General features: G+C 45.3%; 7 protein-coding genes across 7 annotated transcripts; 3 read left to right on the top strand and 4 right to left on the bottom strand.

Annotated features, from left to right (window-relative positions):
* Positions 1-643: 643 nt before the first annotated feature.
* Positions 644-988, bottom strand: N7478_008725 (uncharacterized protein; the record flags this gene model as incomplete). The annotated part of the gene is made up of 1 exon (XM_056924939.1): positions 644-988. The coding sequence occupies one exon, from the start codon at positions 986-988 to the stop codon at positions 644-646; it is 345 nt and encodes a 114-aa protein (XP_056777665.1).
* A 1,049-nt stretch (positions 989-2,037) lies between these two features.
* On the bottom strand, positions 2,038-2,985 carry N7478_008726 (PhzF family phenazine biosynthesis protein; the record flags this gene model as incomplete). Its single annotated transcript, XM_056924940.1, has 1 exon — positions 2,038-2,985. The coding sequence occupies one exon, from the start codon at positions 2,983-2,985 to the stop codon at positions 2,038-2,040; it is 948 nt and encodes a 315-aa protein (XP_056777666.1).
* A 248-nt stretch (positions 2,986-3,233) lies between these two features.
* N7478_008727 (GFA family protein) lies at positions 3,234-3,944 on the bottom strand (the record flags this gene model as incomplete). The annotated part of the gene is made up of 1 exon (XM_056924941.1): positions 3,234-3,944. The coding sequence occupies one exon, from the start codon at positions 3,942-3,944 to the stop codon at positions 3,234-3,236; it is 711 nt and encodes a 236-aa protein (XP_056777667.1).
* A 463-nt stretch (positions 3,945-4,407) lies between these two features.
* Positions 4,408-5,321, top strand: N7478_008728 (uncharacterized protein; the record flags this gene model as incomplete). The annotated part of the gene is made up of 3 exons (XM_056924942.1): positions 4,408-4,495; positions 4,754-5,121; positions 5,166-5,321. 3 exons carry the CDS (start codon positions 4,408-4,410, stop codon positions 5,319-5,321), a joined length of 612 nt encoding a protein of 203 aa, XP_056777668.1.
* A 1,298-nt stretch (positions 5,322-6,619) lies between these two features.
* Positions 6,620-7,819, top strand: N7478_008729 (heterokaryon incompatibility protein-domain-containing protein; the record flags this gene model as incomplete). Its single annotated transcript, XM_056924943.1, has 2 exons — positions 6,620-7,406; positions 7,461-7,819. 2 exons carry the CDS (start codon positions 6,620-6,622, stop codon positions 7,817-7,819), a joined length of 1,146 nt encoding a protein of 381 aa, XP_056777669.1.
* Positions 7,820-10,106: 2,287 nt separating this feature from the next.
* On the top strand, positions 10,107-10,289 carry N7478_008730 (P-loop containing nucleoside triphosphate hydrolase protein; the record flags this gene model as incomplete). The annotated part of the gene is made up of 1 exon (XM_056924944.1): positions 10,107-10,289. The coding sequence occupies one exon, from the start codon at positions 10,107-10,109 to the stop codon at positions 10,287-10,289; it is 183 nt and encodes a 60-aa protein (XP_056777670.1).
* Positions 10,290-10,421: 132 nt separating this feature from the next.
* Positions 10,422-15,683, bottom strand: N7478_008731 (uncharacterized protein; the record flags this gene model as incomplete). Its single annotated transcript, XM_056924945.1, has 8 exons — positions 10,422-10,980; positions 11,054-11,716; positions 11,779-12,165; positions 12,212-12,483; positions 12,557-13,972; positions 14,035-14,489; positions 14,559-15,363; positions 15,426-15,683. The coding sequence occupies 8 exons, from the start codon at positions 15,681-15,683 to the stop codon at positions 10,422-10,424; spliced, it is 4,815 nt and encodes a 1,604-aa protein (XP_056777671.1).
* Between the last annotated feature and the right edge of the window lie 1,373 nt (positions 15,684-17,056).

The following is a 17,056-nucleotide window of genomic DNA, read 5'->3' on the forward strand; positions in this document are numbered from 1 at the left end:
ATTTTTGATATAAACACTGGACTATTTACTCCGAGTCTTATTTGTGATCATTGATCTCAAGTAGTCTCCATATCGAAAGTTCGTATCCGAGCTCGGAGTAAAGAATCGGAGATCACAATGGCGACCTCTTCGAACTAGATGCAACCCTGCTCTTCATCTTGAGTCAGACCGTCAACTTGAAGACAGCGAGTCAGTAGACTAATTTTAGTGAGGTCATTATTTCATTTTCTGATTCCTTTATCGGTGACAAGGCATGATTCCTTACGTCGGGATAAAGTATATAAGGTCTTCTAATTTCCATGTCATTAATTCAGTCACAATTCGCTTGAGTGTTTGAAAATACAACATATTATCAGTGCAAAAACATATTTGGCATCGGGTAGACTGATAAAGGTGTATACCGCTCATAGAATAGTATATTCCAGCTACTGGGTTGCAATAATCTATCTCAATATGCATTCATCTCAACATAACAGCTTTGTGTACACTTGGTTCAGACTCGGAGTAGTCTTGGACACGCTCTATCCGTATGTCTTCTATTAATATTGAGTCAGCTGCTCCATCTGATGTATTACACATGAAATGCTCCAATAAAGACAAAATAACATACAGTCGTTCAAGCGTCATAACATTTCGGTTTACTTCAACGGTTTGGGAATGTAGTCGTGATATCCATGTCGTACGCCCAGTAGTTTTCTGCGCTCGGGTCAAGAGTATAACAGTGACCACTGACGGCTCCATCTCCGGAGGGATAGGGGTCACCAGCGCCATGCGCAAACCGCGGCACCTTGCTGGTATCGGTGAAGGTAAATCTGGCTGAGAGAACTCCGCTGTCAAGAGTACCCGCGTATGATTGATCATCGGGTTTCTCCCCGATATAGCCGAGTCTGTTACTGTCGTCGCAGTTTTCATTTCCCCACCAGGCAAATGCCCATTCGGCGGACACCATGGCAGGTGCAAGGACAAGGAGAATAGTAGCAGGTCGCATAGTGGAGTCGTTTCAAGTTGAAATTTATTACGTTGAAGACTGAGATATGAGGTGGAATGATTTCTGAGTCACTTTCAGGGATATCAGTGTTTTTTTTATATCCAGGGTCAAAGTCTTGGCTTTTTAACCCCCGGGGCCATCCAGACACGTTATCTAAAAAAAGCAGCTTCTTGTTATGTGCACGGCTCTGAATGAAGAATTTGAAGTGCTGATCTTGTCGATTTAGACACAAAAGTGTTGTTGGTCTAGTGTTAGTTTGCCAAGTATGGAGCCTACACTCCACCCCTAGATCATTATCTAGCCTGACTGGCTTATTAGCAGAAGGGTTTTAGTACCTGTGGCCCCCGAGCTGTTAGCGCGGCCCCCTTGTCGAGCCCCATTTCTTGTTCTCCGCACTTTCTTAGGAAAAGAGTGCGCCCCTTACGTGGGCCTGCACGAGGTATTTTTATTGTTGCAACATTAGTAGTTGTTAAGAGCCATCGAATATATCTCCAAAGCTGTAGGAGATTGAAAACGCTAAAATTAACATGTCACAGCCTAGTGGAAACCGGTTGGAGATTTTCATTAGGACTATACTTTCACCGCTGGGTTTCAATTGACCATTGATCACATCATTCTATCTCAACAGCTTGGAAACAGATTCGTACATCCATGCTTGTCTCCAGGTGAAGAGGTTTTTGGATGGTGCTCTTTTTGGGACTCTGATAATGACTCAATTGCTCGTCCAGCCATAGATTGCTTAACTGTGAAGCTAAGGTGATAAGTAGGATAACATTGATATCAGATTCAAAAGCTTTGTCGCTCGTTCAAGTTTTTCCCACATGTCACAGTTGTTCTCTCTATCCTCCCCATGGACAATACGTTCCTTTCTGCGATGAGAGGAGGACTACCGATCAAATCTTACGACAGGTTCAATTTACCAAGGATCAACAGGTTACTGTACTAAGGTCGCGAGGTTTCATCAATTTCAGGCAATTGAAAGATGTTAAAATGAAAAGTATCGCAGGGTTTCCATATATCGTTATACAATTGTGGTGTGGTTCTTGTTCTTATGCTTCGGGTGCTGTGATTTTGCCCTCTGAAACCTGCACCGCTGTGCCGGTCAAGACAACCTGCTCAATCTTCTTAACGTTGTCCAAAGTGACATTCACACCGATATCGCTCCGCCGACCCATCTCAACGCCTTGCACAATGTGATACCTGTGCTCCTGGCCAGCCTGTCCCTCAGTCAGCGTCAGATACGCTGTCAGCCCACTAGCCGAGCTACCGGTCGCGGGATCCTCGAAACTTCCCAACATCATACGAGTGCGGATAACCTTCTGGTTCATAACTTCATCGTCAACATCACGAACAAAGAAATAAACACAGATCAATCCCGATCGCCAGCCCTCGTCTAAGTGTTTCTCAACGGGAACTAACTCGCCTCCTGTCGCGACAGGTACAGCTGCAAGTGCTTCCAAAGAAGGCAGCTCAATAAAAGTCTGAGCCATTCCATTGACAATTGAGAAGAGCGGGAAAGAAGTATCCGACTTGGGGAAGAATGGTGCCAAGGTCGGGTGCAGGCGTAGCATTTCCTGGAGCGGATACCTCGCTGCATGGATGCGTGTGTTGTGGGCAATCTTCGCAGCGACGTACTGGCTTGCCTTGTCTTGGATGGAGATGGGTATATCACCCGATTTGGTGGTCAATGTCTTCACCGCACCGCCGGCTGCATCCGGGGCGTGGCACAGGAACCATGTTGCGGCGCCAATGGTGGGGTGTCCGGCGAATGGAATCTCACACTCAATTGTGAAGATGTCTATCTTGCGTTTGGAATGATCGCGCACTGGGTGCACGAAGATAGTCTCCGAGAGGTTGAATTCCAGGGTGATCTGGTGCTTTTGTCGCTGGGTCAACGCTTGGGATTCATCTTCCGGTAGGAAGACCACGGCTAGTGGGTTGCCGGTGTACGGCTTCGAGGTGAAGACGTCAAGAGTGACGAAAGACAGTTGAGTCATTGCGATTGGTTCATTTGAAGATATTGAATTCTATGCAAATATTTGATGGGTTTTTGCCTGAAGAAGAGCTTCGATTTTATACTTTACCCCACTTCAAGTTGCTCGTTTGACTTTGACTCACCCACACGCCCTTTCACGGTGGGTCTTACAGTGTCAGTGCCGACGCCTGCCGCATATTATCGGCAAAATATTATTTTTTGGCTTACCATTGCACACTTTGGAGGGAGAAATGATATTCCTTTTTTCATCTATGGTATGACGAAATCCTGCGCTTGGCCCCGCTCTATCCCCCACTGCTTGAACCCTTCCTGCAATGCTTGAGTGAAGCTAGCATCATATCGTAGCCCATTCTCTGGCCAAGAAAGTCGGCCCGCTCTCCAGAGTGCCCAGTTTTTAGCCATGATTCCTTCGGGCGCCCGCAATATTCCAGTTGCAATATCTACTATTCCTGGTCTCTCGTCACAACTGTAAAATACCGTTGCTCCACATGTGCCGCAGAATGTTCTATTTACTTTCTCGGTGGAGCGATAGGCCTTCGATGACCCAATCATCAAGTCGGCAGGAGGCATAGGCGAGAGATGGCTCACCGGGACGAACATCCACCCGATGACATGCGTGCCATTTACCAGTCGACAGTCATCACAGGTGTCCATGCAAGCTAGCCATTTCTTCTTGTCTAGCGGGGAGAGCCAAACTTGACCTGCTGGATCTTCAATGAAATCGGCTTTCGGTCGGGATATATGGAATGACACACCACCGCAATGACATTGTGCAAGTAGTTCCTTGTCATCAGATGCAATATCCTGAGATATGGGCGGTTTGGAACGCGAGGAATCTTCTGGATTGACCATCTCCATTTGATGCCCATCGATTGTAGAGATAAAGGCAGCAAGACCCTTATCAGGCGCAGAGTCCGGATGCAAATGAGTATAAAATTTCCAGATCCCTTCGTCCTCCATATTGGCATCAAATATAGCGGTGGATATTACCCATTTATTACCATCATGGCTTCGATCTCCAATTTGGCACCCGCAAGTGCTGCAAAAATATCTTGTACATGTTGAGTCGGCATGTTGGTAAGTCGTTAAATCGTTCAAACTGGACGGAGCTATAAAATGGGGTTCAACTCCAGTGGGCAGTCGAGCGTGAAAGACACACGGAGTCCCATGTGTGTGGCGACAGATGCTGCAGTGACATAGATGTACATTGAACGGGAGAGATTCAGCAAGCACAGAAATGGTGAACTGGACCTTGCGACAATGACATGATGCTATCAGTACTTTCTCTTTTGGGTCCATTATTTTAAATTCATGAAACTCTAGTGAATGAGTTTGTTGCTTGGTTGAAGATAGAGGAGGAAAGCCCCACTATATAGGGGTATTAGACGCACGGACCGGGCCCAGGCTCGTATTCAGAGTCATCATGGCCGCGATGATCAATTCAAGGATACGATGCATGAAACCTTGGACTATCTTAGGCAGCATTCTGCAGCTTTTCAATAACATTCTATGTATGCTGCAAATCTTTTGTGATTTTTAGTCCATTTTTGGAAGAAGGACGAGATTTCTGTGACATGTATGATGTCTTTAATTAAGAGCGACTTCCCTGGCTGAAGTCATATGCATTGCCAAATGCTCTGTCCAAGTACTGATTAACGACATCATAATTTGATGCCCATCAACAGGTATTTCAAGTTCCTTTTTTTTCTTCAATCGTTACCTCCTGACAAAAACTACGAAAACATCGACTTCAATCACCACCAATCAAGTGAAAACCTATTATCTCGACAATAACGGACAGTGGTTTCGAGATGCTGTCAAGTCCAAAAATACACGGAGATGGATCGAGCGTACTATCGATGAAGGAGAGGATATCTACGTCGTGATCGGCTACCTCACTGCGTTGGATGCTCGAATTGTCGAACAATCGCGACAGCTGAATGATTTGAAGGAAAATCTACAGATTCCGATTACCAGTGTATTGGCCGCATCAGGAGTAATTGTGCCATTGGGTGACCTACCAGATGCTAAACTGGCAGTCTCTGGTGAGAACGCGGAAGGCCAACAACAGCAGTTTGTGCCTAAAGGCAAGCTGTTGCGGTGCAATACCGAACGATACGCTTCAACTTTTTTTCAAGTAAGAACGTGGATAAAGCAATTTTGGCTAAAGAGGCGAGATAGGAAAGATATGAGAGACCTCGCTATCCGCAAAGCGAGCCAGAAGACATCTTGGAGGTTGGACTTGATGGTAATTTGTTACTTGAAGGCGACCGCGCAAAGTTGATAGCGGAGTCAGGGGATGTCATCTTGTTGAGCATAAGCACTGATGTGAATTAGAATCTGCGAATACCCTTTATATACGTATTTATCCGTGATTTTGACGCTATAGTGCAGCAAAAGCACTTGCCTTCTTGGTGGCCTTTCAATTGGTGCTCAGTATGCTTTTTGCTCTCCTATAACACTAGATCTTGATTAATTGGAAAGGAGAAAGAGGATCTCGCCCAAAATTTGAGTCAGCACATTTCGCTGCCTAGATTGCGCTGAAGTGGGCTGAATAAAGCTGTAAGCTGCTGTGGGCGCTAGGTGATCATTGAAATACTTGTGACTGTTGTATGTTTTAAATTTCTTTAATTTTTCCTTTATTGTAATACTCTCCTATAAGACACCCTTCTGCAGAGAGAGGCTTGTATCATAGGATCTAGAATAGGAAAATGAAGCCCGATATTCCTTTATCGCCATCGTTACTTTTTAGGTATAAATGCGGGGTTTCAGGGCAGTGAGCCGTCGCCAGTGGACGCCACCAGCTGATAGTTTCAGCTGAGGGACAAGAACACGTATCTCGCAACTATATTCATTCTGGTTTCACTCATTGCGCGGCTGAGTGATTTTAAAAGCCCATTAACCGGAAGTGGTGGGAAGAAAACCCAACTCTCTCACTATAGACTTTTAAGGTATATAGCTACATCGTGTCCATTAGAAAGACTTAGTTTCCGATCCATCCTGCAATATAATAATTATTTCCATCTTTACCTCAATACGATTAAAGCCCTTATTATATTACCAGCACTAGAAGCTATATCTCTAAGTCAAAGTACATACGAATCGTGTTTTGTCCACTCGACTCTTCGACATGTTATGTGATAATTGTCTGAGAGCAATGATCCACTTTTTCGAAAGTCCAGACAAGCCTCGAGATGGCACATATGAAACTTTCTTCACGCTTCAAAGTGATAGTACAGTTCGTTGCTGCGTACTTTGCGAGTGTTTGTCAACCTGCTTTGCAGTGGCGCATATATCCAACGCAGCTCCACATCCTGCAAGTATATCGAAAAAGGTTCGCTTTCATCGCTATGGATCATCGACATGCACACCACCTCCCATTGAATCTCCGGCCGAAGGGACTTCAAGTGGTGAATTATATGACAGGCCAATGCTCAACAGAATGACATATATGTTTAATGCGACAGTCGATTACGACGAAGATCAGTTAGAAACGCAGACTAGTGTATACGTCACTTTGGAGTTTGCGGATAAAGACTGTCAGTATGCGTTATGCATGTCCAGTTATAAAGTCTGATTTTATTGAACCCTTAGATGTTGTACCAAAACAATGTTCACACCAGCCTTATTATAATATGTCCGACCTTCCCCTATCAACAGAGAAAAGTTTTGATGGTCAAGTGGTCGCTGCTTGGTATCAAAGATGCCGGACAGGGCACCATACTTGCCAGCAGCGAGATCTTGATGCTAATGGGTGCTTTTGGGTCCCCACTCGTCTATTACATCTGAATATACGCAAGGGCATCGTTAGACTGATAGAGACTTATGTTCATTGTTTTTCTGCCGACCGAAGCTACACTGCATTTAGCTATCGTTGGCCAACGTCGGGTAAACAGCCGACAACGCTGACTAAAAGCACTATAACACAGTTCAAGGCGGGAATCCCCACTTCATCTCTTCAAGGCTCTATTATAGATGCGATTACCGTTACAACTTTTCTGGGGTTCTCTTATTTGTGGGTGGATGCGTTGTGCATCTGCCAAGATGACAAGTCGGACTGGCTCTATGAATCGCTGCAGATGTTTAAGGTCTACTCGAACAGTGCTCTTACAATATCCACTTCAGGAATGTTATCTGCTGAGAGTGATCTACTTCAAAATAGATGTCCAAAATATTTCCACCAGGCGTCTTTTATACCATCAGCTTCACCAAACCCAGGCTCTCGAGTTATTGTCACTATACACGACGTCTGGCATCACATTGTATCTGAAGGCCTTTTGAGCACTCGTGGTTGGATTTTCCAAGAGCGGATGGCCTCAAATCGAATTTTGCACTTAGGAGCTGGCTCAATGGCGTGGGAATGCAATGGGGTGTCGTGGATTGAGAGTAATTTGCCCGAACATATCCCTGCTTCATTTGGAGGTATGAGTAAGTCAGTATTCAGCTCTGATCTCAGTATCAGAAATTTCTCATTAGAAACCTGGGCAGCCATAGTTCAGGATTATACACGACGCAAGTTCACCAACCATAGCGATATACTTATTGCCATCAATGGATTCGCGGAACAGATAGCTTCTGCGACCCAAAACCACTCTTGGTTTCTTAGTGGCATGTGGAATCATACACTTGCATTTGAGCTTCCCTGGGAACGGACAAAAGAGGATCGAACTCTGTATCAGCAAGGTTCTGCCTTCATTGATGCTCCGAGTTGGTCCTGGGCATCAGTTCAGGGCCAAGTCACATATCCAATCCACCATGCTATCAAAGTCATGGATGAAAATGGACAGGTCAACACTGTGAACGTTCCGCGGCTTCGGGGTTATAGGCCTCTGTAGCCCCTTATATCAGTCAACGACTTCAAATTCTTGGACCAAAATCATAGGCCCTCAACTTGTCGTTTTCTTCGCATAGGTTGTTGTGTGAGCACTTTGAGGTTTCACAGTGTCACGCAGAATAATGACCCCGTTGGATTGTCTATAAATGGCCAGCTTATCAACTCAAAGCTGGTCCATTCGAAATTAGTTTATGACTGTGACATGGCACAGAATGAAATCCAAGCGTCTTCCGACGCTGGGGAGCACCTATTTATCCCAACGTTCTGCAGCCATGCAGGCTGTTTCGGAATTATTGTCATATATCACAACGCCAAAGCATACCGTCGCATTGGATCACTTTCACTTTATACAGAGTTCTTTTCGCAACTTTCATTAGAAGTCGGCGGCGACTTCTCCGACCGAGTTTATGACATGGTGAGTATCTGTTGCCTTGGCCGGTTTGGGGAACTACGACCACAATATCAAAATGACAGCTCATGGCGACTCACCAGATCTGAGAATCTGCCTTCACAGCCCAAATATCCATGTGAAGCGTATGATGGATTCAATGGTGTATACACAATTACGCTTGGGGAGGAACCCGAGGATGCTGCTCCCCTAAAATCAGCTTTCAGCTTATGTACAATAAGTTAATGATACGTTGCTCATAATTGAAGCTATTATATTACCAAAGATGAGAGCCACTGGTAATAAAATTGTAGCATTAAACTAATTCACGCCAAGGGGTGTACTTTTAACAACCGAGGGATGTGTCTTTAACATTTCCCTTTATGATACACTGAATTTTATAACATCTTAATCCGACACATCCCCTCAGCGTTGACATACCCTGTCTTGACCACTGCTACTCTCGAAACATTATATATAAGGTGGGTCTACATTTGAACTTAAAGACTGGAAAATTCAGTTCCTACTAGCAGGTATCATGCCCAAATTATCAGAGCCTGGTTCATATGCACGAAGCCATCGCATATGCAGACAAATTCTTTTCAAATTATTCTGGCGGTATCCGGACCTCAAAGCTGCAAGGCACCAGCGAGCTTTGTGGGTGGCGTCCATTGGCCCAGTGTCGATGTTCCTTGTTTTGCTAGGTTCGACGATTTTTGCTTGTATACAAACCAACCCGCAAACCCAAATCGTGACGGTATGTACTTCAACCTCACCATTATCATCATTCGCTACTCACGTACTGCATAGCTTCAAATCGCCAAAATAAACCTTATAAAGGTGGTGGTTTTGATTTATATTTTCCGAGTTCCAGAGAACAACACGGACGTATTACTATTGCATGAAGATGCCCAAAAATAGGATATCAGCAGGATATCATCAAATTAGTCAGACACCAAGTAATTATCAGTCATCTCACACAGATAACATTTTCTCCTTATGTCTGGGAGGTTGTTCATATTTCCGCATATTTGTCGAGCTCTAGCAGGAAATGTAACAGGACATTTTGCTCCACCTAAACCCACGTAATCGTTCTTCGTGAAAATAATACTCGGTCTCGATTACCGATAGCCTGTCCCCTATCAGGCTGTGAGCTTTGATGTCGTGCAGGCCTTCCGGTTTGATGTAACGGCACCACTTCCTTGGGTTTTTGTTCTAATCATATGATTAGAACTGTTTCGGTCTGCTAGGTAAAGGTGAAGTCGTACTAGTCTCCAAACCCTTTGCCCCCCTTGAGATCTTTTAACAAAAGTACGATGCTGTTGCGAAAATTTGGATGCACGATTTGAGAAGGATCTATAGCTTTCTTGTCTCATGCAGGGGGGCATCAGCAAGTTCGTATGTGATCGTCATTGTCTTTGAGCGCTGCTGGACGCCACACCATTTGGCCCCATTCTACGTTGCGGTGTCGACAAATCAGCGATCGTACAGTCTATCACAGCAGCGATACTTTTGCGAACCTGCATAACTTGATAATCCGCACAAATCTTTCCTCGTGACTACCCCTCCCCAAGTCAAGTTCCTTCCGCTACTTATTGAAAACGTTGCTATCTTCCTCCTTCCTTCCGTTCTCTCTCTATTTTCTTCAGTCTTCCACGTGATCAGTTTCTTTTCACTCTTCGAATTACCGAACCATGTCTGCAACTGCTGTTGTCTCCCGGCTCCGAGGACTCTTGGCAAAAGCCAACATATCGATACCCAAAATATCGAAAATTTACCTGAAAAGGTCCTACTTTTGCAGGATTTATCAATCATCGAAAATTTGCGATACGCGCGGCCTAATGCCAAGGACGAGGAAATTCACGCTGCGTGCCGGGATGCCATGCTACACAATGATATCATGGGCTTCGCAGATGGTTATGACAGCATTATCGGGAGAACTGGCACATCCAGCGGCCAGGAGCAACGTATCGCCATTGCTCGAGTTTTTCTTAGGAGTGCACCGATTATTTTGCTCGATAAATTTACCAGTAATATTGATTTGATAACGGAGACGAAGCTTGTTGCCTCACTGGAACGCTGAAGCCCAAAAGAACTATCTTTATCTTCGCTTATCGTCTTTCGACTGTCTAAAAAACAGATCAAATCGTTCCCGTGAGACATGTTTGTATTCAGTCTGAACGGGGGCAGGAGGCTCCATAAAGTCGAACTCATATTATGAACGTTTGACTGTAAATTCTTTGATTCGGTCGGTTGTGGCCTTGCCTGAAACGTCCTCTGTCGGTACCTCTTGAATAGAGATCGTTCCGGTATCTCCAGAATCGTTAACGGTCCCCGATATAGTGGCCGTGAGCTTATCGAAGACTGGGATTTCCTTCTGGGTGTTCTTTATGAGGATGTTGAATCTGTCGTTCGCGGATGATTGATCCAATATAGCTTTGGAGGTGTATCCCTTGTTTCCGGTTACAGTGCAGGTAATACCATTCTGAACGGATTTTTGGTCTTCTGCAACGATCGGTTTCTTGAACAAGTCGGACTTGTCATCTCCCACAGGTAATGAGATCATAAAGTTATTGATTTTCACAGGCTTAGTCTGTGGGTTGCTCATGTTAATTTCAAGCGTCGCACTCTTGTCGCCCACAGTCAGTTTTTTGGGCACGGAGTAGGTTAGTTCTGGCTGAGGCGGACTGGTAATGTCCTCGACAAAGGTCGAAGCGTTGGCATCAATATATTTATTGACCGGATCCTCGGGGGGTTTCCGGGGGACGAACATTCTGCAAGGATGGCGTTAGAAATCATATCGGACCAATGAGAGTTTCGGAGCCCTAGAGGCAAGATGATACTCACTCTACAAACATCAGTACTATTCCTATTAGGGCGACAACTGCACCGAGTCCCGGAAGGATCATGCTCTCCACTCCAGCAAGAGACAAGGCGATCTCTGCGATACCAAGGGACACTTGTGCAATGGTTGTACTGAGGGAGATAATGTCCAGCACCTTGATGCCCACTGACTCGGTGTCCCACTCTTTAGCAATCCGGATTCCCAGTCCAACAGCAACAGCGACATTCGCCAAAACAGTCACTGCAGCTAACGCTAGTTCTCCACTCTCTGCAAGATTAAAGCGCGATGTAACCTCTTCTTCAATCTCTGAGGCGGCGGTCCTAGTCGCGACTTGCTCCTCAATAGTAGTACCGGCTATTCCTTCCTCCGTGTTGACTTGTGCTAGTTCATGTGTCTCGATAACTTCCTGCTCATTACCGTCCACTTCGACGCGGATTCGGGGTTTCTCGCCTCCAATCTGGGCATTCATCTGTCCACTTGCTTGCCGTAGTCCAATTTCGCTATCTGCTTTGTCTCGGAACATACGGTATATACCTACTGCGTCACCAACTAATGTGAGAGTGGATTGCACAATTTGCAAGATCCCCGCAGCTCGGTCCGCAGGATTCAGATTATCCCAGTTCATCAAGAATACCACAGCTTGCCAAATTTGGATGCCTTGAGCACTGTCAAGTGGTGAATAGAGGTTAGCATGCTATTCCTACCTCAAGCCAGTGATCAGACTTACATGATGGAAGTGACTGCAGTCAGACTTTTCCAAACTTTTGACCCTGTTGACTTCCATTCGTCAGGCATCTTTTTCTGGTATTGATCTTTCACCCAGGACATCATCTTTGCAAAACCAGCCATGTTTTTCTTCCCGACAAAATCAAATCCTTGTTTGAAAAATGCTTGGAAGAATCGCCCAAGCTCAGTTCCGGCTCCATAAAGTCTGGCTGCCAGTTGAGCAGCAGAATCTACTCCATATGCTTCTTTCAGAGCGGCCATGTCGATGTGCAATTCTTCCCTCAATTCCTTTGCTACCTTCGGATCATTGCTTGCAATTTTCTCGAAAAGCACTTCGGCGAATTCGGTTGCGTACTTTGGCCAACCGTTCGCGTCGACTGGCCCCCCCCTCGTATGTCAAAATCATGATGCTCTTTTGAAGTATCTGGTTGTACAGCTTCTGGTCATACTTGTTGTTCGTGCGGTCGATCACATCCAGGACTTGACAATGCTGGGTCAGAAGGTCTGTCTTATTGTAAACTTTCGCTAACGCCATGATGTTCAGTTGTGTGTCACTGCTTAGAAAAGTATAGTACTTCTCAGCCCAATCTACACTACCATCATTTCGGTATTGACGCAAGCGAGGCACGGCCTTCAACAGGGACTCGTTTGCTGCTATTGTGCTGACAGAGCCAAGTTGTGATTTCACACTGATGCAGCCTTTGGACTGTGCAGGATTCGAACCACGTGTTAGAGTGCATGCACAGCAATATTGTTACTAGCTCCTTGAATTGACTTACTTTTCCTCTCCAAAAGTATGTAAGCTTCTCCTTATCGTCCTTATTGAAGCGGGATGCATATTTTTCATCCGTGCACAAACTGTGCAAAAACAAGCCCCGGCTGTAGGAGTCGCTGAAAAATTTCCTATTATCGTCTGACAATTCTTTCTTCAGTGAATCAGGCAGAATATCTTCATTTGCCGGCTTGCCATCGCCAAACAAATTCGTTTCCTTTTCACCCCTCCAGTAACCAGCAGCTGCCATGAGATAGTTTTGTGTCAGTTCATGACTAGTCTGGCTGTCTGGGATGTCCATATTTTGCAGTTCTGGTATTGAAAGTGGCGAGTCATCAGAAGGTGCTAAGAGCATTGTGGAAAATCGAGGCTTCTCGTGGATATTGGCGGATACTGAATAAAGATTGCACTGTAAACCATAATGCTTGTCAGCAAATTCTGACTCCGAAATTTGCCGCGAGACTGTTGCAACAAGTTTAGCTTGGCCATCGTCCACTTGCTGGTACAGGGAGTGAATGGGGCCCTCTGTGTAGATATAACCGTCCTTTGAAACAGATTCCGAGTAATGCCCGTGGATTTCCCCAGTGAGAGCATTAAGCTTGATTGTAAATCTCTTGAAATTAGGGGGCTTCGACTGCCCAGACATCTTGCTGATAGCATCGTCCACTGCAAACTCATTCCCATCGACAATCTGAGCCTGTCCAATGATGAACTTTTTATCGGGTAAAGGATTGGATGTGTAGATTGAAATCAGCTTATTTTCTTTCACATAGCTGTCCAGCGCTGGTATGGTAATCAAGGGCGAGAAGCCGCCAGTCTTGTCCTGATAGACTGTGAGTTTAACAGTCCAAAATGTGGTATGCCCTTCGGAGGTGGAGGGGACATATAAATCTGCCTCTCTAGCAGTGGCAAATGTTTTATCGGTGGCGAGTGGTGTGTTTACTATGGATGGAACTGTCCCGACTACAGCTGTCACCGTGGCGTCCGTAGACGACAAATCGGCCTTGCTTTTCAATGACCGCGCATCTGGCACGACTGCGATAGCCCCATGTGCTACCAACGCATTATGGTTCAGGCGAATGGAGCCATGCTGCCATTTCTCGTCGGGCAATTTGACACTCCAATGTACATACTCGTGAGTGACTTCAGCATGTTGCACAAGCCTTTCATTCACTAGCACCGCGCCATTGCAGATCGACACACGCGTTGTATTGTGCTTTGAGTTGATTGAGACGGGGGTTAGATCGAACTCCCTGACTAGAGCGTGGGCTGGGTGCCTTTGTTCGCGTCGTCGTCTCTCGGCCTGTTCCAATATGGGTTGAATATCCCCCATATCCCTTGGCCGGTCCGGCCCAAATTCTTTCTTGAAGACTGGGAACAAGGATCCAAATACGGCCGAGAGATTTGATGGTAGACGTTGGATCTAGTACCATGATGTTAGCTCTTTTTCTGACATCCATTGACCTTACGTTGTCATTTTCTTACGGAGGAGACTGCCTCTCTTTGCCTTCGGATAGGCAGAGCGGCCAAGTGATTTGCAAACCGCTTAATGGTCACTTCAGGATAATTTGCGGCCACCAAGTACCCATTGGCATGGTAGCGTGCGCCTCCATGACTCCCTTGGCGGAAGTGGAGGCCATACACGCCACGTCCATCCGCTGTTCCGACAGTAAACGATTCAAGCTTTACCTTCCTGTATACGAGTCTCTCAGGATCGAGGCGATAAAGTACATCGCCAGGATATAGCCTTGACACGGCGACGCTTGGATTCTCCTCGCGAGCTACACTGGGGGCAATGGCCTTTGGACCTGCCATGGTGAAGAATATATGGCCCGCGGTGAAGAAAGGCTCTTCATCATTGAATCCAAACAGCGGCAGCTTGGACATATGCTCTCCACCGTGCATTGTTGATTCGTACGGTTTTTCGTCGGATAACAGGCCTGTATTTTTTTGAATTTTGAGTCAGTACGATTCAATAAGTGGATACGAAGGTATGTAGAACTACGTACCATACTCCGCCGGCGCTTTCGTCAAGACACATTCATCTGGCTCCAGGTCTTCGATGGGTACATTTCCTCGCGCAGTGGAAACTTTGGTTCCAGACACAAAGCATGTTAACCATGTGGCAGGATGTTGGACGATAGTATCTGGGACCCAACTACTGAAATATTCACCGTACTTGGAGGACTGGTTTTTTACCCAATCTAGGAGTCTCTCGGCATAAATATCACTTCCTGGGACTGTAACAGGGAAATGTCCGCCGGAGCCTTGCCGCACCCAGTCCGGAGTAGATCTCATTTCACTGATAGCAGAGCTGACCAGACCCTGCCATTTGGGACTGACGAACCAAATCTCAATCAACTGGTCTCCCATAGCAGGAAACGATGGGCCCTGTAATGACTTTTCATCAGACCACTTTATGGGAAGTGACGTGGTCAGAAACTCGTCGACCTGTTGAATGTTTTTGAGGTCTGAATTCTTCTTGGCGTGAGGTTCCCAATGCGATTTGGCCGACCGGCTGCTCAATTCGGGATGAGACTTTGCCAATGTCTTGCGCACGCGCTCATATATAAACGCGATCGCTTCAGCAAATATTTTTGATTCATTAATATAAGTCCAAATCAGGATACGATTAATGAAATCAGGGTCCAAGACTCGAGTCGCAAACGCAACGCAGAAGTCAGAGTCTTTTTCCAGACTCGAAAGATCAAGATGAGAGTTAGTGGAACTGTGAAAAACGCTCTCCAAGTAGTCGCGATACAGCACGTGTGCGAGGCTGCTTGCTCCAGCCTGCATCTTTCCCTGGATTCCGTCCTGTTACAAACCACTATTAGTACTAATGTCTTTGTTCTTTGTAGGATAAATTTTATACATACTGCTTTCACGGCCCGGTTAAAGGAGAAGCGCGAGTTCCGAGATATTCCAATCACTATCGTCTGGACTTTAAACTTCTCCAGGATCTCATAGTCGTCACTTGGTACTTCATTGTATAAAGTCGTTGGAGCCTTGTCGTACATTCCACCAGGGTCCTGCAGAGACAATTGCCCCCCAAGCGGGTCAACATATGAAGCAGCACCAAAGGGCTTCAGGTTATGAAATGCGTCAAGTATTTCTTTCACCTTTTGGTCAGCCATGATACTTCGAAGGTAGCTTGATCAAAATAATTGGTAGTTACGAAGGAGCTTTGTATTGAGACATGAAAAGCCCCGTGGCAGTGGTGTATTGTCATCTTAACTTATAGGCATCGTACTTGCAGCCCCAAATTCGCAAACTGTAACATACATAATCCTTTTAGAGTCAATGTATCATTCTCCGGATGTTTACGGGAGATAGTAAATCTCAACCGCATACAACGAGAAAATACGTATGGTATATCAAATTAAGATTGTAGAAGCTTTCCAAACAACGACGCACAAAGCTTCAGATGACGCGATGCAAGAAGATGAATTACGTCAGAATAAATCACAAACAGCACATATTGGTCTATGGCGATAGCTACATTTTGAGTTGAGCAGCAAATCCTGATCTGGTAAATTGTATACCATGGTAGCTTTGAATCCCGCTACACCGAGATCAAGTTACTTGGTCAAGTTAACCAGGGCTATCTGATGCTTGATCAATGAAAGTGGGTATGGCAATGATGTTTCCATTGACAAAAGTACATTCTTCAGCTCGTTCAGCTTTGACAGCGGAGTTTGAACTGAACTGAGGTGAATGAACTTGACCGATGAAACTTAGCTGATACGTAGACTATCCATGGCGGTCTAGTCAGCCCTCGATCCCTCCCCTCTTATAGTAATATCATATCACGCTATAAGCTTCAATAAAATCTTCTTAGTCAATATCATAGTTGACGAGAATACCCCTTTGATTCAGCAGACATAGATTGATAACATATACAGAGCTATATTCGACTTACCAAGATGCTTCATATCCCCGCCCACTGCAAATGGTTGTCACAGCATTCTGGGCTGGATTGACCGAAGAAGAATTTGGATCAAGATTTGATCAACTGCGATTTGTAGAGTAGTTGCAAAGGGTTACTGGGGGGACTCCGACAATTGGGTGAGATACTAGTTCACTGCTTTCCAAAAACATGATGTGATTTACCATCAAAGATAAGAATTTCACATCCCTTGACATGTATTCCTACTTTGGAATACAGTAAATTCAATAGGAGCAGAAATTATTTGCTTGGATAGCATGTGGGGAAGGTAGATCTATGGTTGTTGCACTTCTGGTATATCCTGCTCATTACTACATTGTCGGTTCGGGCCGCGGGTCGGGCCCTTGACGAGGCGACTCAGAGGCGGAGAGATTGTCTTTTGATAAGAAAATATACGTCATCTACGTTAAAAAATTGTAACGGCTGCAATTCAATGATGTAATTGTCGACTTTGAGATGGATGCGAACGTGATGAGACTTTCTTAGTAGTCTTACTGGTGAAATGAATACGCTGACCATAAGGGGAACAAAGATCTATCCTTCATTGAAAAAGGTATGTCC

Source organism: Penicillium angulare (assembly GCF_028827245.1).
Source record: "Penicillium angulare strain IBT 27051 chromosome Unknown utg000005l_segment0_segment0, whole genome shotgun sequence".
NCBI lineage: Eukaryota > Fungi > Ascomycota > Eurotiomycetes > Eurotiales > Aspergillaceae > Penicillium > Penicillium angulare.